The sequence below is a fragment of the Mizuhopecten yessoensis genome, unplaced genomic scaffold (genome assembly GCF_002113885.1).
Source record: "Mizuhopecten yessoensis strain PY_sf001 unplaced genomic scaffold, ASM211388v2 scaffold11015, whole genome shotgun sequence".
NCBI classification, from domain to species: domain Eukaryota; kingdom Metazoa; phylum Mollusca; class Bivalvia; order Pectinida; family Pectinidae; genus Mizuhopecten; species Mizuhopecten yessoensis.
In genome coordinates, this window is record NW_018408836.1 from 162,757 (window position 1) to 189,524 (window position 26,768).

At 38.5% G+C, this 26,768-nt stretch overlaps 1 protein-coding gene across 7 annotated transcripts in view; it reads left to right on the forward strand.

The window, feature by feature from the left end:
• LOC110464616 (protein amalgam-like) overlaps positions 1-26,768 on the forward strand; it is a 118,558-nt gene that overhangs the window by 25,222 nt on the left and 66,568 nt on the right. For 6 of the 7 annotated variants that reach the window (XM_021519930.1, XM_021519929.1, XM_021519928.1 and 3 more), the window contains one exon: positions 7,126-7,443. In XM_021519930.1, coding sequence (XP_021375605.1) covers positions 7,371-7,443 — 73 coding nt within the window. In that variant the 5' untranslated portion in view covers positions 7,126-7,370. Of the gene's footprint in view, positions 1-6,856; positions 6,887-7,125; positions 7,444-26,768 lie in introns of those variants that run through there. The other variant, XM_021519931.1, reaches the window with a different exon arrangement.

Consider the following 26,768-nt stretch of genomic DNA (forward strand, 5'->3'; position numbering starts at 1 on the left):
GACTTCTACATTCCGCGACGTTTATCATTGGAGAGGTAGGCCTATTTTAATGGCATTGGATAAGTAGGGATCAAAAACATGGAACACATTTCACAAGCTGTGTTTAGTAAATGAGATTTGCGTAAAAGGATTTTAGAACATATTAATATTCACGTACATTAATCATATACGTTATTTCATAAATAATTTGTATACCCTATAACATAATGATTTGTTTTATCATTATTAGATTGATAATCCGCTCGTGAACAATCTGCAATATGAAAATAATTTATTAAAACTGTTTTCAAGTTATTTATTAAGAGGTGAGAAGAGAATATCGACAAAGCTATACCCTTTCACAGACAGAATGTTCAATCTGATTTGTATTGAACCGTCAGCAAATCTAGACTTTATAAACCTGGAAAGCCACTACAAGTGAAAGCACATTTGACGAGTGGGGCATTACCAAATCTCACGAGCAATTATGTATCTTGGAAAAATAGGTTATGTTCGAAAAGTGGAATTTTTCAGTCGTCAGTTTACTCCGTTGTCGCGAACACCTGCCATCTCAAGCAAGGCTTCCCACAATTAGCATTGAATTCTACAGTCGTGTTCCCGACCGAACACCGAAAATCCATTTCCACATGAATTTTAATCAAATGGTTATTTTTTTCGTATCAAGAAGGTTGTTGAGCTCGAACGCACAAGTGGGAATTTCTTTAGCAATTTTCATATTTCATTTTAGTTCTTAATACATTTTGATATTTTTTGTCTCCTGATATTTGGAAAACATTTTGAAAAATGGATTATTTTCAAAAGCGGGCCCAGTGTCTATTTATGATACTCATAAATATTTACGTACCGAATAGAGAATAACATCTTATTTACACTTCAATACTGGTGTGTTCAACACAAAAGTGTGTAACTCCACGCCTCCTGTATATTAAATATACCGTACTTCATCGTGTGACTTTCTTTCCTAACGGCTAAACTTTTACGATGACCTCATTATTTACTTAAAATAGCTGTATGACAAATCGTTTTAGTGTGAGACAGGTGTGAATGAAGACTCGTCCATCCGTGCTACAGGTATACCATTCTGACCGGTTGTTATCCCTCCTGACAGGTAGGCTGCGTGTTAAATCCGTGTAATGCCTTTACCCCTGCTGATAAAGGTGAGGTTTTATCGGAAAAGTAAAGTACATATCTGTGCTGCTCGGAGAAACATTTCATTAACATACACGCTGGTTGTTTTTATTACCACATTAATTTTTTTTCTGTGAAATGAACCGCTTTTAAAATTGATTGAGGTTTAGCTTGACAGACCGCATCACATTTTACATGTCAAAATAAATGTGTTTTGTTTTATGTATAATCATAAATATTTTTAAATAAATGTTGACAATTTATAAAATTAGTTTTAAGAAATTAGGAATTTATAATTATTCAATGTGCACAGAAAGATCCGAAATCAAAATTCAGAATGTTTGTTACAAAGAGTGCGCCGTAAATATAAGACCGGGACGTGTTTTACTTTTCAAACATATTATTGCGTTTCTGATTAACTTGTCAAGTTAATAATGTATGTTTATGGAAGTCTCCTAATGACTTTTCTAGTGGTTAGAATTTATTGTCACACGCTGACAGTTATTTGTTTTATTTCTTTCTCGCCTCAAACGTTCGGAGAAAATAGGAATTTATGTCGGAATCTGACTCTGGGATCGTGTTATATGGTCCATAGTGCGCTAAACACCGGATGGTGTATATGAGCATGGCGCCTTCTGCATACAACATCCTACTACGTCGAACTCGCAAATTAATCAAGTACATTACTTTGAGGGAAAAGCAAAAAACACTGAGGCAAAAAACAAACGAAGGAAATAAAGCAAAGATGGACTTGATTGGGATTCAAAATTGATTTCTTTAAATAAATTTAATTTTCTGGCTGTCATTTAAATTCATAAGGCGGATTTTTTTTTAAAAATAATTCCTCTATAACATGATAGTATTACTAAGATAACCTTAAAGTCTGACGAGGTGATGGAATGAAAAAAAACGTCACTCATGTTTTAAAAATGCCTTTAAGTTCCGTGCACATGTATTTTACTGTAAGTCATCAAAATTTCAGTAAGAAATCAAGTAGAACTTCCGGTATAAGAGGTAGCTGTTGATTTAAATGTGGTACTGTTACTATCCATAATTAATTGGAACCATATGTAAACTAAAGAATATTTATCCCCCTCAAAGAACACGCATAACGGGATACGACTGTACCAGTACATTCAACTACTAGATCTAAACGGCGCTCAGGGTAGATAGACCGTTGTCTGTGTTCCTCCAAAACAACACTTTATTTCTTTACATCAGCTATGCAGATGAACCACTGTATGGTTCAAGGTTTCTAGTATGTTGAAAGCTGTGTTGTTGTTCGTTTCATTGAATCACTCCGATCAAGTGGCTGTAAGGTACAGCGTAACATCACTTCATCACTTGCCAATATTGAGATACTTGAAAAAACACACAACATACATTCCGGTATGTACTCAACACTTGAAATACATATGAAACGTTACTGTTAATACTATGGAGACTGGAGGGGAAGCGCTGATCTCTGAAACCTTTGTTCATATGTAAACGTAAGGTTTCCATGGGTTTCCAGTGGCGGATCCAGAAAATTATCGGGGTGGGGGGTTCTGAAGCCCCAAAAAAACTACCTCTTGATCCGCCACTGGTTTCCTCCGAAGTTCGTGGGGTTTTATGACGCCTTTCTAAATATACATGTTTATATTATTTTCTACTGGCTTCATGCTGTTGTCGTATTTTTTTTACCAAATATCAAGGTCGGATTTTGTCAGTATGTGTTGACAGTGCGATACATATTTTTTATCATGCCCTTGAACTGTAACCATTTTGAGTGTTTTGTGTTTGTCTTTGTACATGTTTAATGAATTTTGTCATCAGAAATTAAGATCGAGTTATTTTATTGATTTTTAAAATTTCAAATCGTTTGTTATTCATGCACAACTTATGTCCTTTTATTAAACAATAAATTAAGGTCCACACATTCAGAATAATTCCCGTATTGATGGGAACTTAATCATATTTTGTCAATTGTCAAATTCGAATGAGGAAATGTCACAAACCCAGAGATTAATTGCAGTGGTTATTATTGGATTTCTTTTAATTAATTAAAGTAATAATTTGACGATAACGGGGACACTGCATGTTCCAAATGCATCTCATGTCAACAACATGATGTAGTTAAACTTCATTTCTTTGTGTGTGAATTCTGATTGGTTTACTGTAGTTGTTTTCAAGTCACTTGTTACGTCACACTCAAGATATCTGACAGGACGTCAAAAACAGCAAGATGACGACATTGCAGAGATACAAAGACTTAGAAAATTAAATCTTGCATACTAGACCGAGATATCAGCTTTTCCGGCGGTGCTGGGAAATTCTATCCGACACACGGGTTTAGATCCGTTACACGCGAAGACTGGCGGGGGAATTATAGTGACCTTTCGGGGTCACGCTATTGTTCGTGACGTCATTTTATGACGTTTTGGAGTCAGTCAGGGTCATGACGTCACTAGCAATTGCCCTCCGGGCTTCATATGCAAATGAGAAATGTGCGGACAGTTTACAACCTTACTAGAAGAGCAGCTGTTTTTACGGGTTTTAGGTAATAAGCAAGAAATAGAATCCATCCCTGATGTGAGGTAAGGATAAGGTAATTCAAACCCTCGGTATAAAAAAAACTTATCCATACCTCACATCAGGGATGGATTATATTCGTCTTGCATACTAGACCGATATATCAGCATTTATGGCAGTACTAGTGCTGGAAAAATCTATCCGACCCACGGGGCTTGATCGCTTACTTGCGCAGCCTGGCAGGAGAATTATGGTTACCTTTCGGCGTCACGCTATTGTTCGTGACGTCATTTTATGACGTTTCGAGGTAAGTCAGGGTAATTGACGTCATTGAAAATTGCCATCCGTGCTTCATATGCAAATGAGATATGTGTGGATAGTTTAAAACTGTACAAGAAGAGCAGCTGTTTTTACCGGTTTTAGGAAATTCAAACCCTCGGGATAAAATATTGAGCAGAAGACCCTCAGCAAAGCCTCGGGTCTCCTGCTCAATATTTTAATATTTGGGTTTGAATAACCTTATCCATACCTCACATGAGGGATGGATTCTATTAATCTGTCAGGCCCCGGGATCATGAAACAATTTTAGGCTTAAGTTTTTGTCGAGAAAATCACTTATGACGTCACTTTTTTATGACGTTATTTGTGATTGGTTAAGTCAAAACTTAAGGCAATTTTAAACTTAGGATCGTTTCTTGATCTAAGAGCCAGAAATCTTTTACATCAATTATTTGTGGTATGAACAAAATTCTTGATTTTGTTTCAGTTCGATTGGCATTGATTTAACTATGAAGTACATTGTACACGTTTTTTTAATTTTAAAGTCATGGTACAAATAAAAGCCCCACTTTAACAAAAGTTACAAAGGTATTTTATCGCAGCTGATAGTTCACAAGGATCTAGACTTTCTGCTGTTGAAAACTGTTATCTTATCTGAGAAATACACCGATATACAGGTATATACAGTCTATATATTACCAGACCAAGTGACAGGGAAGGCGTAATTATAATAACATCTTAGACAGTCCGTATCGTGTTACACAACAAATTAATTCTCGATATGTATACATATACATTGTGTACATTGTACAGGTATAATATTTCGTATCATACGTAATGACTAAAGTATGGTCCAATACAGGTTTAGGATCCTAACGTATAGGTACGAATGTGTGTTGGCTGTGTAGTGCTTAATCGATATAAGTATTACCGGAAAAGTAATAACGATAGGGTGCATATTAAAATTTTGCATTTTTTTCGAGGCAATTAATCCTTTTGTCAAGACACAAACGTAAATATCCACAAAGTACTGTGTAATATCCTATACCATTTATAATTGCACATCCACTCCTCGGCTACCTGTCGGCCGAAGGAATAAACATGAACGTAAGCGGTTTTGTTGTGAGTATTGGTTTTTGAAAGTAATTACATGTAGTTTATGTCATTGTTAAATGGTTAGCGTCTTGACAGAGGGGTTGGTTACTTTATAAATTGACAATTACGTATTGTTCAGATGGTCGTTATTACGTGTCTTAAATATATAAATAACAGTAAATGTACATACGTAATGTAAGATATCAAACATGTAAATAACGGGTGCGAGTTCCCGAACGTGTCTCCCGACAGGTAATTATTAATAGTATGTTACATTCATATACTCCAATGGACAGGGCACATACTACTGTACTATCGTAGCTCGTACCCAAAACGCTACGAATCGCTTGTCCATCGTCCCCTATAATTCACATATAATCATTAAAGCGCAGACAGAATTACATCAGAGATAGCGGGATCAGCGGTAAAATAAGAAAACCGCCAAAAGTAAGCAAGTTTACAGTATGCGTTTTTACTGCAAACGTGGTATGCAATAATAAGCAAATGGTGATGAGGAAACCATGGCCCCACTTTGAAGAGTGAAATACGTTGACGGCTCTCGCTGTTCTACATGCGTAAGTCTTGCGCCTGTCGGAGAAGTAACTAAGAGGGGGTTTGTGCGGGGAGGGGTGCGGGCTTTGATCATGGATGGAAAGGAACGACTTGTTACTGCGGGTCAAAAGTTTTACATAGGAAAACAACCCATTTCCTAAACGGCGTGGCACATTAGATGCTAGTGCCGGGAACAGTATATCAATTACCAGAGATCGTTAGTTTACGTTAGGTAGAGATATGTTCCTCGCCCACCCGCCTGAGCGCTGGGAGGGACCTTCACAAGTCATCGCACACCAATAGCGCCCCACAATCATGTGTATGCTCATTTAGGCCGGTGGTGACTTTTAAACGACTACATGATTAAATTGAATCACCTTACACTACCCTTGTCCTCCTCGGGGCAGAGTCAATCACGGGTAAACTGATTCTGGTGCAATTTGTGAAACGCAGTGGAAAATAAGAAAAGATTATTTACCACTTTTGTTGAGCGATGTGACAGACCTTGGAACTTCTGATAAACGAGCAATTGATCCCGGACAGTAGCCATTAGTACACATGGACACGTCTGGATCCCCTTGTATCTTGAAAAGTACCGACACAGGCCACAGATCAAGCGCCATGCCGTTAGTAAACAGACCGATTGCCATTGATACAAAATCGACCTGGTGATGTTATAGATGGCTATCGGTGGAGGATCACTACCTGCTCTTATCCACTTAAGTCCCCCTGACGTAAGGAAACACTTCCAAGTGTATTTAAGGTTCTGTTATTTCAACAATTTCATAATACTTAAAAGTACAAATAAACGCACACTTATCGATCCCGACGGTCGATAGGTTTGTGTTCCGGGATCATTGACTAAATACTGAGACAATAATTACCGGGTGTCTGTAAAATTTATTTCAATTCCTGTCTATTATCTTGCTGAATTGACAACATAAAGAATAGAAATCCACATTTGGGGGATAGTTTATATACTGTATATACGCGGATAACGAGCACTGTCGATATATTACCCTCGGACTGTACCCCGGACTGTACCGCAGACGCCGGGGAGGCTCCGTCGGTGTAGATTGCCTTCACAGAGTCTCCGGGAAATGTCCTTTTGTGTCAAACTCCGTGAAATATTTACATTGTAAACCAAGACAATCGATAAACGATATGTGGAGCGGACACCTGGACGGACGTAGCACACATTGTAAAAACTCTGGTGTCACAGATGTCTTAAGTTTTTATAATATAAAGAAAGGGACAACAAAGTGATGGGACTCGTCACACTAAATATATTGACGACACACGTGTATTACCGCGGAGTAAGGTAAGCAATGCGCGCGAGGAGGAGCCTCACGATCGATTTTCGGGGAACTTCTCACTTACTTTCACCTCGTTCATTCACCGTCTGTGATGAAAGTTCCGGTGATGCAATGTCCGTGTCGTACGCGTCTGTTTGTGTTTCCACGTCTTATCCGTGTGTATGAACACCCATTTCAATGTTTCATCGCTCCTTTTTAGTCTCTTATTGTCCTCAACTCATGATATGACGTTTGATTTTTTCAGTGACCTTGATGATGGTGCTATGACGTCATAGCGGAGATGAGGGTGCCAACGTCACAAGAGGAGGTTTGGGTTACCCCCGCCCGCCACATTGGACCCCCCTTCGTGTGATTCCCGACCCACAGGATTATACCAGATAGCTTACCAATTGTTTTGTGTTGTTTCCGAGGATATATTCAACTCCGTGTGGGAATGGTGATAGTGATTACGATGTAATTACAGATCAGTTTGGATTTTATACATTGACCATGGTGGTTCTGCCTGTCAGTGACACATTTTTGGCGTCAACCGCGCTCGGACTAGTCCTCATGATTCTAAGTGGTAAGTACACCAATGTGTTTCTGTTTGTTATAGGGGATGGGAGGTCCAATAATTACTACGATTTATTGCAATGCTTTTTTTTCACGACTGCATAGTTTGATAAAAGGCTGTCCTGTTTCACTTTGAGAGTGTCACACGCTGGGACTATTGGCACGGCTTGTAAGTAGGTTATTTGTAGGTTACTGTTGTTTATTACTAATGTTACGTTAGTTGACTGTTATACATAAACTAAGAACCGTACCGATAATTATAATAAATCTGTTCCGACAGAGAAATTGTCCCGCGTAACGACACCCTGCTACACGGGATGAAGATATGTTGGGGGAGAGAGTTTAATACAGAAGTTTTGACATATGGTGACGCCGCTGTGAAGATATGTGTCCGACTGGTCCTGACGCGGTATCATAGGACAAAGCAAGGAACAGCTACATATAAAACTGTACGATAAATTATTTCTGTTATATTCTCAACAAAAAATAAATAATAATAAAAACAGAACTGTGAACATATGTTCTCTAACTGCAAACCCGTTGTCAGAATAATGTAACCGATTGCAATGTCACGCTAACGTGTCCAGGTAATGACATTGCAGCGAGATGGCGCTTTCAAAATGGCTATTGAATCGTCCCAGCGTCTGTGGACACTGTCTTCATACTATTTCTGTTGTTTTTAGAACTGAATTATTTCCTTAATAAACAGACAATAGATATATATGTATTTTAAGAGACATTTCACTGTGGTATGTAGTTGACTAATACAGAATCAAGTAAACAAATGTAGCTTGTACACATATTACATTTTGCACAGAAAAAAGGCATTATTCCTGTTGCGTTTTGCCCCCAACTGAATCAGAATAAATCTTATAAATAAACATTGGGTACACATGCACGTGATCTGTCACACTAAACGTCACCAGTCCCTGCGGGGTCCGTTAGGGATATGTAATTACTATATTATACATGTACATGTAATTGAAATACTTCTGATTCATAACATGAACTGATTTCTCTAATTATGAGTCATTATAGGAGTATTTACATGTACATGCTACTCGCTCTACTTTAAGCATTGTCTTTATTTCGCAACAAATAAATATTTTTTAGCAAAGTAAAGTTGGACAGTTAATCGTTATTCATTATTGAGAATAACGAATACATTCTTCACTTCACTTCCGAGGGGAGAGGTTGAGTTAGAAAGTTATTCGAAATTATCGAGTTAAGGGTCCCAAGTGGTTTAGAAACCCATTCCGGTCTCTAACTTTTGAAATGTTCCACATAACGGGGAAGCCACAGATATGGTTTAAACGAATTAGGATTGAAAAAGCCGTTAAAGAACTGTATCCATCTTATATGCTCACCATATAAAATACCAAATAAAGTCTGATTACTACAAGAAATGATGATATCGGGGATGACGTCATTTTACAAGTGTCAGCATGACAATTGACCTACCGCTTCAACTTACGTTGTAATTTAACTTTTAAATCAATCACTCAAGTCATTGCGACTTTCATCGTCCGGTTTACTCCATATCGTTTCATTTCGGATTTTTACTGAAAAAAAAGCAGTTAGTATCGGAGAACATGTATAATTTGATTATTAATTGTATTTTTTAAGATGTAGAAATTTAAAATTAGGAACAAACAGTAGCGCTTCAAAAATGTACATGTATAAATGTAGCGTAAATGTAAGATACAGTACGTAAGGTCATACTGGCATGGTAATTCAATTACAATTCGTATACACATTTCACATCCCTCTGCTGCCTATGTGGACATACATTATGTAACCTTCCGAGGTTTATTTTGCCTTGAAATACAAATATCATACATTTCTGTAGGCATACATTCGTAAAAGTTCTTATTAGGGTTTCACATCAAATATAAATGGAATTATCTTTTTTTTAATTTCGTGTTCAGATTACAAATGTCTAAATTAGATGTTTAAAAATCAGCCCTCTCCATTTACATTATGAAACCTGAATTGTTCCTTTCCGTGTTAATGCTGCGATAATGATGAAACATGCCACCCTTTATATGAAATATGGGGGAAAATAGTTATTACTATTTTTCAAAGTTACCGTTTCCTCTCCAAGGAAACAACAATAACTAGAGGAAGCCTGATAAATGAGCTGCCAGGAAATTGTTTTAAGGTTTCATGGGTTTACTTGCATTTTACGTGAGCTCAGATCTGCGTGTAGAGAGCGACCTGCACTTCTGCTGTGGTTAGTGATCAATATACAGGCGCTAATATTTTGTCGTAATCGACGAACGTGTCCTCTCATCACCCGGCACCGCGTGATATATGCCTCTCATCAAATAATGAACGAGTTAAAACATTAGCTGCCCTTATAAACCTATGGAATCAACAATGTTTTAACACGTTTTCATAATACAACAAAGATTAGCATCGGACATATTATCGCTGCCAACGCGCGCCATTCTTTACGTCACTTCTACGACACGTCCGCCGTTGATCAGATAGTCTCATTCACAGTAACAAATATGTTATCAGCGCACTAATTTCCTGTCAATGACGGTGAAGCGCCCCGGGAAAAATATCCCTGCACTTTAAGGTCGCGACTCCCCACTGTGTGTACTTAAGTAGTTTAGGTATCTGGGTAAACGTTTTTGATTTTGGATATGATAGTTTACTTATGTCATGATATTGCATTGGTTAGAACAGCGCTCACTGAGTTTAACTTTAAATGAAACTTTAAATGGTTCCGCCATTGTATTTGTGGATGTAATTTTCTTTTCAATCAGCTGTCAATCAACAACATTTAAAATGTCACACAAAACAGCTTATGCAGTCGTCAAAATGATATATTACACAGTCTTATCAATAGGTCTGACATTTAAAGATAGAATATGATTATCCACATAAATGATAAGGAATTAATTTCAAGGTAATGATGCAAGGTTTAACCCAGTGTGTGTGGACAGTGTTGTAGAAAGGGGTTTATATAGTGGTATGTGAACACTGGTGCAGTCTTGGCGTGTGACATATTCGACAAACAGACGCAGTTCGCTGTTGATGGTCATGCTGAAATACGTATTTTTTTTTTACATCTACTGGAACTATTCTTGTACACGCAGTGCAGAAATTTAACGGCGGACCTCTTCAAACTAACGTCGGGTTCATTGAAGAATGATGTAATTGGCTACTTTTGTGTCAGATTAGGAAGCAGGATTCCCATAAACCTGCTGCCATTACTGAACACAGTGTAATAGTATCGGCGACCTTCCCATCGTCACGCGAGGGTCGACGTCACACACAAAGACCAAGCGCATATCGGTTAACCGGGCCAGAAAGGGACAGGGATCGTGTTCCCGAGAACAATGGCCGCCAAAAGGCTACACGTGTAATCCGTAAAACAAATGCTTCAAGCTCAATATCGGAAAAAGGAAACTCGTTTTCCAAAGTTACGTTTCGTGGTTAAATGAAATAGACATTAATGGTTTGTGTATGCAGCTTTTCGGAGACTATCAACAAGATCTGTATCGATATAGCATGGCGGCCCCTCGTTCATAGAACATATGGAAAAAAATATGGGATATAAAACAAACCAGTTGTATCCGAACGACCAATGATAAGTATGATTCAGGGAGTCTTGTGGTTAGGCTTACGTGACGACCATCCTCTTCCATATTCACGTGCTCAACCTTGTCCCGCCATCATGTCAGTCTGACCACGTCCTGTCTCAGGCAGATTTTTTTTATTTATTGAAATATGTCGTTTATAGTTAAGTTGTGGGTGCTATAACACTGGTGGGTTGGCGGTCAGAACATATATAAAACATGTCAATCGTTACACTGCATACAAACGCCTGGCAATCATGTCGTCGTCACATGACTAGAAGATATATATTTACGAGTAAAATTTCAAATTAAACGCTGTCTGTTTGTGTAATTAAATTAATTGGATATATGAATGGAACCCTTGAGATTAAAACCCCCCATCTAGATATGAGTGCATGCTGCCTAATTCTCGGAACTATTTTCCATCATATGCGTTTCTGCATACTACGACTGAACAAATAGTGTCGTTCGCTGCTGATTCGTGAGTAGGTCCCGTCTAATATAGCCCAGATTGTATCGTGAAATCGAGGTAGGACGGAGTCAGTCTGCCTATCTGTGCAGGGCGGTATATTTAAACATTAATGCTGAAGCGATCACATTGAGTCTACAGGTTCAGACCCCTTCCTTTTACTCGGTGTCAGACAATTTGCTTTTTTATAAAGGAAGCCACCTCGTATATGCAGTTGCCCCAAGCAATAACATGACTTAAAGCAGACCTGCTGAGTCTGGTCACGTGCACCTTCAATCCTTCAATCCTTCAATCCTCTAGGCTACGTCACGTGACCTCAATGTAATGCATGAGATGGAACTCCGGTACCATTTCCGTTACCGCAGCAATTGTTGTGAGAGCATCATTACAGACATCGATGATAAAACCAATAGAAGAGCAATAGTTCCCTCCACAATTACGTCACTGTTAAAAGGCAGTCGTAACTTTTGTCTTGGCAACGAGTTTGAGTTAAAGTTCCGGTTCTCCTAGGGTAAATCGGATCTATAAAAACATCAGGAACATGTTATAGCTCTACGACAATGCCATCTTTGTCCAATACATGCCTTTACTACATGTCTTGGACAACTTGGGTTTCCATATTTTGGCCCCCAGCATCACCGATGAGTCCCGGTAGGACGCAGCAGCGGTATGGTTCAGTGCAATTCATTTTAGGCCTGCTGTATTACCAAATTATAAAGGTGCAATCACCTGTAGGCGTGTTACGTTCATTTCCCGATGAATGTGTAAACTTTAGAATTAATTGTGAGATCATGTAACATCAATCATCTATGGGCGTTCTGTATATATAGTGTAAATACACAGCCAATGCTGTAAATTGCTGTGATTAAGATTAACGCAGTGGTCAGTTGTATGATTCTCTAGGTGTAATCGTCACAGCAGACGCAGTCTATGGTCGATCTTTTGATAAAGATGTATGGTCCTCTAGCAGAGTTCGTATGACGTATGGTATTGGCATTCCAGACAATATGACGAGTTTAGTATGGTCAATCTATTTTAAAAACGGTATGGTCCTTCAGCGTAGATCATGCGAACTTGTTATGACTGAGTCTGGTCCGGTGTGATGCCATCTGACAGGCGATAGAACAGCCGAGACGACAATGGAGCAAGAGTCTAGACAGTTTATGACTTCCATAATTCTTGCTGTGTTGTTAGCGCTTTGTAGAATGAGTGACAACAGCATTTTTTTTTATTTTTTCTAGAGTTCCAGGAAGCAATGCTGATGAGTATATGGACGACAATGAGCATTATGTTACCATCTTTGGTATGCTTGTTGAAAAGGACCTTGTACTTCTGATACATAGTTATTTGGCTTGAATAAGACCAACATTTACTGACATGTACTGTATTGATCTTCGCAATGACCGTAATTTTCCATGATATCATTTATACTTAGAATCCGAACGACAAGAATAAAAATAGTTTTTTATGTATCTCTATTTCTTATCAGATTGTAGATTAAATTAATTTGAAAGATTAACGTAAAACATGTACATGTGATTACACATGTGGAATTGGTAACAGAAACCACGAGCAATGAAATGTATGGAGGTGAACTCCATCAGTAACTTTTGTCTGCACCACAATATCATTTATTCCATCCAGGACTAATCAGAAAATTCAAAACTGAAGTGTGCAAGGGAAAAGTAACAGAATACAGAGAAAGGGGGGAATATGTCTTAAGGATGCGACACATTCAAACTGTTGGCTTCCATAGTTGTTCATTTTTAAAATAATTTGAAAGAAAGAGTGCCAGAGTGAATAAAACATGTTTCAGACATCTATTTAGCTTTCATGAAGCCTAGCTATGACACAGAGCGGCAGTTCATGTAAGTAAGTTGCTCGCAAGTAAAAGTGTTTGTGATACTAGAGGTTTATTGCCCTTAAATTGATTGATGTTCTTGTTAATATTCTTATCTAAGTGTGAAATGCGTGTTTTATGTATTGATGCTTCATCAATTAGTTTTGATTAATCAGAAAGTGAACTTGTTCCGACAAATGCAATAGGATCTAATTACCTTGTTTGATTGATTGTATGATCTAGGTCAACAGGTGACCGCCGGGTATCCATAGCTACCTAAAACATGCAGTTAGGTTAGAGTTTTGACCGAGCTCGAAGGGTCGATGTCTGCTAGAGCAAACCTCATATATCAAAGTATTTAACGAAATAAAGTGCTGACGAGTTAATGTTCATTCATAGAGATATCTGAAGATGTATTGACAGTATTTCGCGTGTTCCTAATTTGATTATAAGGGTTATACCCTTGTTGCCGAACTTTAACGTAACATTAACCAGATTTAATACTCCGTAATAACGCTCGATTGAAGGTATTCTTCGTAGAGTAACCCATCTCTACATGCACCACCAGAAATCTATTGAATTTAACGACATTAGTGAATAAAAACTACGATAGATCGATTACGGAAGTTGATCTATTGGTGGCGTATTGATTGCAACAATTACCGACAAGTGAAAGTAAAACCCTGATGGAAACATAGAAGTCCGGACGTAGATGGAACTACCGGTGATGCTTGGAGACCCGTTAACCCGCTTTGAACGTCACGCAACACATCCGCATGGTCGAGGGAACTCACGTCATACAACCCGCCTGATCGGTATTCGAAAGGGAAAGCCTATATTCAATTCTATCATTCAGAACGATTAAATGAAATCTAGAACCTTTATAATTTGATAATACTGCATCAATAATGCAAATTAGTCCCTTTAACCAAACTCCTCAAATGAAATTATACAGGCTTTTTACGCCAGGAGAAGACACAATGAAAGTTCTACTTCGCGTTTGGTTTGATAGCCATGCTGCGTATATCTCAGAAGACAAACTTAATTGATGGTCTTTCTTAAACATTATAGTTTTGGCTCTGATGCCAAATTCACAGTTTCACAGTTTGAATAGCGTACTGGGATATGTGATATATATCTAACGGTAGCGTGAAATGTTTAGATACGTCCCATTGTGGCGGCGGTACACCAGATATATGTTGATGGCAATCTGTGTCCAGTTAGAGGCATGTTTTATAACTAGGTTCCTTCTTTCAGAGAACAAATACTTCTTGTATATCCTGACGCGCTATAACATTTCATGAAAATATGATTTAAATGTTGGTCAATGGTTTTGCCTCTATAGACATGGGGGTGATCTTATGACCTGAAGCGATATGGCGTATTGCGTTACATCGTCTCTGACATGCATTACAGAAGATGTTGGTCCTGGCCAGACGTCATATAGACTGTTCTCGTGGTATCTTACACAGCCGTACGACAAGTATGTATGCTAGTGGCCGCTAATCAATTTACATGTGCCGTATCAGACTATTTTGCTGCCTCGATTTATCACTACCGCTCTATTAACCTTCGGTCTGATCGTTCGGCTGGTTTAACTCTTTCCGAGCAGACGTCATAGCTAGTATAAGTAAGAGACCACTGCTTCTGACCTGCATTAGCCACATTAGTTTTGTTATTTTGAAATCATGATTCATGAAAATGTCGTTATACACGCAGTCATCGAATTCCAGAATAACAGTGCATGTATGGGTATCTGTCGTCCCGTCCCCGTATCAATGTTATCGATAATGTCCCAAATACACCTGTACAACGCCCCGCCTAAGTCATTAACGAGTTCATCAGGACTGGAGATAGGTGACCCGGTGATAACGCGAAGGTGTGTGGCTAATTACTGCCGTTTTTCCCGCGTGAGTGTGTCTCTGTTTACCTCCCACTCGTCCTCGTGAAGTGTTGCCATCAGCTGATGATCCCCAAACGCCCATTACGGGATTAGGGCGCCGTCTCGTGGCCAACTATGTGGGCCAAGTTCTCTCTTCACTTAGGAATAAGGGAAAATTCAATTGTTGTCGTGGCAAGGATATGAATTTTAAGTATGTTTATATATTTGTTTATTATCAATAGGTCTGCCTCTGTACCGTGACGAAACCCTTTATCAGAACAGAAAGCTACGATTATAAATACATTCAGATCGTTAAGTCAATATTGACGAGTCTTTTGACCTTAGGTGAAGGGAGGTCTCTGAAGTTTGTGGCGTTTTGTGGAACGACCATAACGCTTTCAGATGTATTTGTCGCTGTAATGTATTCATGTGGTTCATGTCATGTTTGCTTGCCAAATCGTTAAACAAATTGTGTTTGTTAGGAACGTCAACAAACATTTACTCTCGCCCCTAAAGTGGTCGTTAGACCCGTGACGTGTTAGGCTTGGAAACCCAGGGATGTTAGAGAGCGCCATTAAAGCCATCGGTATATTATTGGCACTCTCGGACCCTCAAGTGTTCGTCCTGGCAGTCCGGCAGAGCCAAACACTCTGTAAGATCGATGTCTATTTCAAATACCTGTGCTACATAAATAGGGATTATGTCACCTAGAAATGTCATGACATATTTTCACGGATTCGTTATGTTTGATATACAAATACTTAAGCTAAATACAAGTTAAGTTGATGTTTTGAATCTTAAGTTTATTTTATTTAAAGAGTGTTACTTTCTGATGAAAGCTTCGTCGTACTCGAACCCTTTTTAAATCGTTGACAAGTACCCAGCATTAAATAAGCATACATGTCATTTTCAGCTAACCAGAACTTATCAATTTATTAAGGCGACGTTAGGGATTTCAACCAGTGCACATTTTCTATTCATTTATCCACTTTGTACACAACAGATAAGCTATTCAAATGGATTAGAATTATGTACATCTACTATATATTGTTTTATTGATAACGGCTGCGCGGACACACATGACTAATATAATCTTCCCCTACCCTGAGAGTGACACAGAAATTACCAACCCGAGTGGTGGTGCTTTTTGGTTGTCTTACCCGAGGCTCTCACCTCGAGAGTTTGAGACTTCTCTGTTACACTCTCAAGGTAGCGGGTACTAAGTTTTCTCCCATCCTATTATTTCAGTTACAACTCCATCGACAGTAGTCTGTCATGTTTGTTAACAAAAAACATGTGGGGTATGAATATCGCCATTCACGATTGATGACGCCACAGTTACCGGTGACATATTTTAATGACGTCACAATTGAACACGTGCTAATTGGCACGAGGCTTTCTCCCCCTAGGGGGTGACAATCTGATCCTTCCCGGCTAAAACGGGAGACACACATGTGAAGGGTCGAAAAATAATTGTCCTGTTGTACATGTACAATTTAGGGATCGTATCCAGTATGTTAGGTTTAAAGGCCGGTATGTTGTTTATTTTGTTTTCTTTCTATGACCTTGTCAGGTTCAATCTGTGCCACGTTTCCTCTTTGCGTGTCCTATGCTTCGCGTAGACGGTCATGTCATTTAAGCTCTTTCTTTTCTAAGACGTACCATTTGTCATAAAGTTGTCGAAGAGTATTCTATTATAAATAGCAGGTGTAATTCTGAGTCAACTTGTCCTCTTCTATGTACATATTTGTTCAGTTTCGTGGCAATACCATTACCTGTGAAGTGTTTTTCCTGTTCATAAATTCGTCGTCTTTCGGAAATGTTCACGTTGGCCATGCATGTATGTCTTGAATTTAAGGTTGTATGATGTACGCTTATGGATTTAGGTAAAACATCTCCAGTTCAAGATTTGCACATGATTAGTTTAAATGCATTGCATTCAACGCTCAAGATCTTCTGATAATCAGTTTAAGCATTACCGTAAGCATTTAAATGATTATCTTCGTATCCTTGAGTGCTAAAATCCAATTCATGTGAGGTGCGAAAACTCTTTATTTAGATGGCCTTAATCTCAAATTCAAAGGAAGTCTCCTATAAAATAACCTTGGTATGTATGCCTTTGCATTCTTTGGCCGTACGTGCCGGCTTATACCCGTTCGATAGCCGTTCGTGTCCAGTTATAGAACCATACGTGTCCTTGGCGCGAGGAAAACAGCTGCCTCCCGGCTGCACAGACACGAGTGTCGATGGAATGTGCCATAACTACACGTTCGGTTATAGTAAGTTGTTCTTGTCCGAAGGGACGCTCTATTCACGAATGTTTAAATTGGTTTAATTTAGTCTCGTCCAAAAAACAGGACTCGCGAGACTGGGGAAGTCCATGACTAAATCATTACTGCGTTAATAGAAACTCACACATTACTTAACCCGTCACGTGGTGTACTGGCAGGGCGATCAATTTCTTAGACGACTTTCAAATTTCTATGATTGACACCGTCTACGATGTGTTAACACATATTCGCATCTAACTGATTCCCGGGGGCTCTTACGGTTATTGTTCCAACCAAGCTGTAGCCAGAGCTACTTAGCATTAGCATGTAGGTATGTCGGATGTAAGGTTAAGTAAGACATAATTCCAACTTCGAGTAAGTGTACATGTCATGCTTCCATTTTCGGCAAATAACCTCAGAAGGGATGGGTGCGATATCCGCTACACTTCATAGCATTGTTTTATGTTCCGGAAGCCAACAGGGAGGCAGTTTTCCACTTGCAATGTTGCCGTTCATTCCAGTCACGCTAAGAGCAACAGAATTGTTGATAGCTATTCCGTATAACGTTATGTTATAAGTGGATTAGGAAATGCAACTAAATATATCCGTTAACTTTACGGTTTATGTATGGTAAGTAAAGGTTTTTGGCAATTGCCCCGATTCTAGAATATTGCTGGCTAAATATAATGACATATCTACTGAGAACAACAGACAATTGGACAAGCACCTGTTGCAAGTTCTCACGGAATGGCATTTATCTGCTAACTACACTCGAAATAACTTAACAACCGTACACAGGGGTAAAACCTGTGATATATATCTATGTATTTTATGAAGGTTGGAAGGCACCTTGACAAAACACACAAATCAGAGGCCAACAGAGAAGCGGCCCCGCCTAGCATGCTTTGATGGCCGTGCATCCATCATCCGGGCACCATGAATAGAGACTTTTTTAATGCCGAGTGACGTTAACGCTGCTGTGGCAAACAATCATGCTGACACATCACACGTGCTACATGCGCGTGCTGTGACACGCTGTCCGACACGTGTCATTAAACGCAAATTTACACACTTTACATGTATACCTCTGTCAAGTAAAGTCACTCCGTTCCCAGTGTGATGGTTTAGTTTACTGTCTTTCTCCCTAGGAAAAAACATAAGCGGATCGGAGATGTACACAGTTGGACAGAAAATATCATTAACGCCCTTATCGCATTAACTGCTTCCGTAGGTCAAATGTCAATCGGAACTCCACATTCAGTGATAACGGGATTTGGTAATCAGTTTTCTATCACATATACTTAACATTAAATATCACTGAGTATAAAATATAACTATGTATAATTATATCGAGCGGAACACGCCGGAAACATCATTACAGCAATGCTTTCTATATCAGAACAACCGTCTGTACGTAACATGGAAGGTATCAATCTGCAATGGCATTACCGCCAATTCGATCAAACACTATCGTCCTGTACGAACCCTACCACTTGTTGAGTTCTCTCTCCCGACGGAGGTTAGCAATTTGATTACACTTCTAAATGTGACATTTTGGTCTTGAAATTTAATCAACACATTCTCGCTGACATACGTTAAATCGATACATTTCTAAGCTGCCGTCTTTTAAACATATTAACAACACTTATATTCTACGTTGTATCACAGTTTTGAAATCATACACAGATGCAAGTCCTATTTAAATATTACTTTTGTTTCAGAGAACATAGCCATTATGTAATTGATGCTTGATTTGACAGTGGAATTATATCTGTAGTATCGTGATCTGTATCTGCTAACGTCTGGCAGAACCGATATAGTCACACGTGTTCATGTAGCATCTCTGACACAGCAACCTGTATGTTGGTTTACATGGTAAAATCAAAACTTCACTTAACATTAGTTATGCATTGTTGACTATAGATTTACAGTAGACATAAGCAATATGCATGTACAGTATAGCTCAGTATAGGGCATGAGACATGTAAATAAGACGGAAATGTGTCAGTTGAGATCGTAAGTGATAAAGTCACATGTTGCGTGTACATACACATGGTGTATTATCAAATATAATCTGGATCAATAAAAACGATCACGACTTGGCACTTTGTTGCCATATGGCAATCAGAATTTCTAATAAAGAAACATATGAAAATCGAGAACCAATATTTAGGAAAGTTTGGGCATATACGTCACAATTTGATGATCAGAAGATAATTACACTCTCTTCTGGTGTCGGTACAAAATTACAGAGCAGGGTAATTGCGGAACCCACGCTGATATCGTATACACGACAGAGAGACTGCGGAAGTAGGCCTATCAGCGACATGCCAAAGCATGGATAAGCAAATGGAGGCGTGAAGTGTCTCTCGTTCATGTATATGTATTTGATCTATACATGTATAAGTAGTTCACAGTTTTCTTTGATGACCTTCGTTCATAAACTTTCATTTCTTAATGAACCAATAATAGTGCATTCATCTTACGCCTGAAAAAGAAACTGATTGATATAGCTGAGCAGTGAATTGGTATTATATACGTCTGGTATAGAGATGACAGGGATATATTGTTCGTCAGATCTACACGGATAAATCGGCATGTAAAACATTGGCTCGACAACTGAGGCCAGCACTTATGATGAGCTCAATCGATGAGTTATTGTAACATCTGCATGTGTAAGTAGGATATAGATGGAATGGGCGTCCTCGTTACGGTATGGTCGCCATCTGGTGCTTGACTTACGTGATAAGACAATTCTATGATTATCATGTAGTCACCACTGTTCTCATTCATTCATTCATTGCCTTCAATACAAACATCTCACGAAACGAACATAAACCCGTGTTAACGCTAATTCAGGAAATATAATGGGGAAGGACTTGATATATCGTTGTTTCAGATATCTCAAATGGTGCTTGAATCTCTCAAGGGAAATAGAAACAGCTGACAAATACAGCGCATTCAAAATCAGGAATATCCTAACTACTGCGTAAAAACCTATATTTGGCCTTGAACTGGTTTCGACTGTCTTGACCTAAATTGTCTTAAAATGACGGAGATGTTTTACTGCAATACATGACTCGTCCCTTCCTGATTTATAGTGCTGACAGATATACATACATGTTGTATAATATCAACTTGCCTACTGGTTTCCTAATTCACACAGGCGAGCTCTTCAGTCGGAGACTGCTTCCGGTTGGTACACATTTTGTCTCCATGGTAACCAAGTGCCATAGTATCCTTAAATCTCAGCCCTTTCCGTCATTGATATTCTCTGTTATGTTTGAATCGTGTTTATCGTCAAGGTTTAATCTTGTTAATAGTTTTAGCACCAATGAATTGAACGCTGCGAATGTAAAACAATACACTTGCTTATTTGTTGTCTTCATATTTCTTCAACTTCACCGAGTTTTCTCTTACATGTCAGGTTTTACATGTACATTTACTCGATGTATCGGTACTGATTTCACTTGTCTGGATCAGTATTACTCCCAGTACCAATACACGTCGGGGGATATAACACAATTCGGACCTACACTTAAGTGACGGTATGTCTTTATGCTTCTATAACTCCGGTGGTAAAAGGCGGTTTTTTTCACTGTATTTTTTGCGTTACACAACGAGCTCTATTTGACACGTCAGCTGCAGAATGCCAATTATTTCCGAAAATAGTTATAGGCTGCATGTGTTTCACTCCAAAGGAAAATCTAGATTTGTTCCATAAGCTCTCACGGGAGACCCTACTGAGCAGCATTCCGCGAGCAAAATCGTATCCTTAACTGCAAACAGCTTCCATCGTGTTTTTGTTTGTTTCCCGATAGCTTAAATAACTTTTGATTTGAAGTCATTACTCTCTGAAAGGAAACAAATATCTTCTGATCGGGTCGGCCGTACATGCATTAATGATCAAACATTAATTAAAATGGGAGAGTTGCGGAGAAATGATTCTAGGAAATTGAAAATGAATACCTCCATAAACTGCGCATGAGATAGGTGTAGGGTACATTACATCGTGGAAGCCTTTTCAGATGTTTACAAAACAACATAATTACACAGAGAAGCATTGCATTAATGTATGCGATTGCTTATACAACCGCAAGTAAAAACACATAAAACGCACATATAAGAATCCCTTTTAATATCAAAACCAATCCTTCTTCATTAGCAGTAGTTTTTGTTGCCNTGTCCATCATTAAGTGACCGGGGTACTGCGTTTCATGTATTTCATTACCCACACTTGTACACTTGGTAACTATACTAATATTGGTTCATATTTACTTGTATATTAGAGGTGCACGTGTTCATAGCTCCATGAACATCAGTATCAAAGCTTCCCTATGTGTATCGCTATCCGATTATACAGTTGTTAAGTTATTTACGAGGTCGGTCCGATTTGCTACCATCGACATGTACCAAAGGAACGCTATAACGATACGATGTTAATCGGTTTATATTGTCGTAGTCACCGTCCGATAATCCCCTGGCTCTGGACAATGACGCGCTGGCCCTCAGCTTCCCGGAGTGATAACGTGAGGATACCAACAGACAGCAAGATTAGCGCTGGAACAATAGATAACAACTTTGTTTAAACTCTAAACTCTGTGGAGAAAACGTCCTTTAGAAACATCAATATTTAAATGTTCATTGTCTGTAACTATGTCTATATGAGGGCCGCCAGCTTGCGGTCAGATTGGACGAGATACCATGTGTGGGATGTTTGATGGAGGTGGTACATAGACGTACATTGTAATGTATTAGGGTATAGTCCTCCAGACATGGTCCGATCAACCTTCAGTGCTAGCTCAACGTCTTACCGCCAGTATTGACTCGATGTAGGGCCACGGCACGGCCATTTGTATCAATTCCCCTGCCGGAAGGAAATCGAAAAACCCAGAACAATATTTTACTTTTAATTGTTAGTTCCGACGATATCTTTCCCAATTTAGAATCCAATTCACACACCGACAGTGTTTAGACAATTACAAAGAGGAGGTTAAAGTGTCGCGTTGATTCGGATTTTTAAGGAATTGTTTGTTAAATGGAATCAAAAGATGTACATACACATGTGATCCTATTTACATACAAGGGTGTCCCTTGACAGCGTCTGGCTGCCTGTACCGACGACTGCCATTGTTCTCAAACTCCCGCTCCACTGCTTCAATACAAGTGAACGACGCAGAACAGCCTTCTGAAACAACGGTTTCTTAGATATCGCAAATGCGGAATTTGTTCTTTTTAAGTGGAAAGGATTTTTTTCTATCTTATAAAAAAAGATTTCCTTGGAGGAATTTGGCCCCACTTCAGTTACAGTTTGAGAGATTAGCAAATGTAAGGCTCCTTAGTAGACTTGTTACTGTAGTACGGAAAGTCGATACAACTTTATCAGCAGTCATTATTTATCTAAATGTTTCAATAAATTTTGTCTTTTGCTATCGACAAAATAATTTGTTGGCATTGGTTTTGTTCAAATGCACTGTCTACTTGAATACGTAACAAGTTAAATGAATGTTGTGCAATCATGCCTTTGAGTAAACATCACTATTTTCACTTTGGTTTGAATGAGAGTTAAATATCAGAACAGAGTAGATGATATTGTAAACACGTGCTGCGATTGTTACGTCATACTTACATGTACATGCATTAACATAAAAGTGTGGACCCAAAATTTCTTTTTAAGATCACTACATGTATATCACTGTGGCAAACTTTATTAATGCATTCAAAACTGTATATTTTTCTATTATACAAAACTGTTTTTTTCCTCATGGAATTACTATCACTTTGATAAAGCATATCTGAAAAGAAAACCATTGCTTTCGAAACATCTTTAAAAAATGATAAAAAATAAAACATTCAAAATACGTTTAACAACTGTATTCTGAGTGTAAAAATGCAATTGGCCAAACCAGTATTCGAACCGTGAACCTCAGAATTTTATATGGGTGCTCAAACCAACTCAGCCACCTGGTCAACGGAAATATTGTTGCCCAAATACGCCAGTTATTTCCCAAACGAAATAAAAGGGACTTTACTATAATGCGAAAACCACAATATAATATTTAGTGTTTTGCCTTCAGTGGAACAGGACTCCTTAAATGCACACGAGTATTCTGTTTTTCAATCTCATACATTCCGTTACCGGTATCAGCACACAAAGCAAAATACATTCTACACGCTGGTTTTACTAAACAAGCAGTAGATGACCAGACTTTAAAATACGTCCCAAGACCATTGTAACCTTTTGTTCACATGATTATGACACGATACCGGTCATTTAGAACTGATTCTCCGACAGACCTTGACCGTCTGGTTTTCAAAATGGCTCTGTGGCACGGGGACACAGATGGAACGGGATGGGACGACCCAGCCAGGATGTTAAATGTTATCGGTTGCTATGACTCCGCCGATTCTGAGCAGCCTCCCTGGAATACGCTGAACGGGATATCGAAAAGTGAATAAAAAATATAATGTAAAGTAAGAGAATGAGTTAAATGTTTTATCATATACCATCCCACGCTTTTCATATAAGAATTGAAATATATCATTTGACGGGGACAAACGACTTCAAAACAACTTTATCATTCGAACCCAAACGTATTGATCGCCGCCAGTGCGCGTGCGTGAGATTAATGTTACAATGTTTAATATGAAGAGATTGTTTATATATACCATGGGAACGTTTCTATCTGCCATTATGCTATAGATAAGGATAAATACTTGGAAGTGTTCTCAGTCAGTTAACTAACGGCTTCGTGTAGCAACCCTATTCAATTTTCTGATTGTAATGTATGAAGCCGATACGATGCGATTGGTTTTTCTTTTTATGTCTCGTATTTTGTGCCCGACTCTCTGGAGGCCCCGGCTGTTCTGTGTTTCCCTACCAAACCCCAGAAATCAATGCTATATCTACGATCTTTGTGGATTTCTCGTCATCGAATGTCCGGTAAAAATGTCTTGATTGATGAAACACAGTCATCAGAACACTTTTAGTGTACTGAGTACGACATCTCTACTGGAATCACAGCGAGAAGTTTGAATACGGAGTGCTGATACATTTCTTATAGATTTCTGACATTTAAATGAAAATATTTGTTGTTTTATTGTCTGAAGCTTCCAGGGTAGTACAGACACGTTGCATCAATCTCCGACATCGGATTGCTTGTTTTCACGTCTGTGACAGATATCTTCCTCGCTCGGACATCTTTGACAGATTTGTGCTGTGCTGTCCAAACATAGGAGCGACGTGTTGGAATGATGTTCGCCTGTAACTATGATAACGCGATCACCTCGAGATAACGCAATCACGTATAGTTCCAAAAATATGGATAAAATATATACGCGTATAATATGTAATCTACATGTACAGTGGAGACGTACAGACAATAAGTTCTACGATATATATTTGTGTCAGTGGTTTGATATTGTAAATATGTCAAAACTTCAAAAACTCTAAAAGGGACTTGAAACACTCTTAAAATATTTCATTCCAGGGTGAAGGACTCAAAACGACCGTGCCGAGGTTTAAATGGAACGAAACACCATTATGTTGGCATGTACAAGTATATATTATATAACAATGTTACTTTTACTGTAGATAATATTCGTACCGTGTAGATACAATGTACTTTGACAATATAAAGATAAAACAAATCACCCATATATATTTTTTCCACTGGTTGATTCGTCAATATTGAGACGAAAACTGTACTTTAAGGTTTCCCGCCCTAATACGGCCATTATGAACGCGCACGTGCGTTCACGTCAGATTCAATTTGCGTTATTTTATCATACCCAGGCCTTGTGTGGCTCATATGACGGTCAACCTGATCACATCTGTGGGTTAATGGTGCGGGGTTATTTCAAGTATGTACAGCGACGTAGGCCTCCGGGGAGGGATCTTTGAAGTCGTTAGGTCATCGCGTTCATGTATATGGATGTCATATAGTCTCTATTGAACGATACATTTGTACATCTGCTCGTCATTACTGAACTTTGCTTGATCTTCCTACCGATCCGTTCTGTACTCTATGTATAGCCGTTGATACAGGTGCTACATTCTCAGGGTAGCAGAATGTACTTCTGACCAACTTTCCCGAACAAAGTATTGGTTGTCAACGAGTGCACTCAATGGTCACAGTGACGGCGTAGAACCCTATTATACCGCAAAGATATGACATTAGTTATGAGATGCCTCAATGTTTTTGGAAATAAGTATGCCTGCTTCAACACGCAAGATAAACGTTGTCAACAAAATCAAGCTTCTTTATCATTAATATAACCATAATCGCCGTTCTAAGATTACGAAAACAATGAAACCATTTAGCTGTATCAAAATCAATGTTCAAAATTTAAAACGTAAAAGTAATTTTCTTACCCCGATACTCAATCGCTTTTTAGGAGTAAAAGTATTATTGGAGATTTCTTACGTCTGGGTGAATAAAAAAACCCACTGATCTCTGTAATGGCTATCAACTCATGATCAACAGTGTCGAATTACTCGCCATCTTACAACTCGAATGTCCACAGGAAACACGTTTTTGTTGAAATATTCTCCCAAAAGCGCCTTGAAATATCTGCATGTAACCATTATGAAAGAAATTAATGACTGATTTAGAAACACCTAATCAATATTGGAATGAATACTGCAATCATATTCGGTTATAACTTGACACCATAGTTCTCTGATAATTGTATAGTATGCGCACTTCCTCTGCTTGAAGGTTTTGAGGCTGTTGTAGGCCTAGCTACTCTACATCTCTACTCTTCAATATTATCAACAGTGACCTATTTATCACCTGTTTATACAACTGATGTAGCTGATATGATTGATGTTGACGTATTTTTCAAGTTCCCTTTCATGAATAAATCTGGATTTTGAAGATTGGACCTTTTCCGACATCTTTAGGAAATACCTAAAAAGTGTTAAAAACACACCATTGCAAGATAATTTTCCCTTTAGCGAAAATGAATTGGATACTTCATATGTTTATATAATGTTAAATAGAATTCTACAGGACACCGAATCAGGAATTAAAATAACGACTTATATCCGTCTCTGTATCCCGTGTGTCAGCACAAAACTGATGGAGAAATCACCCTTAAGCATTATTTATTTTTGCTGATGGTCTGATCGCCCAAACATATTTTTTTAGTCCTAACATTTATCAAATCGTTTTCGACAAGTAACAGACACACACAAACTTGTCCCGAAGCAAAACAGCTGTATGACGTTAAAATTGAATTTCTTTTGAAGGTCACAAGAGAAAAGAAAGCCTGGGAAAATT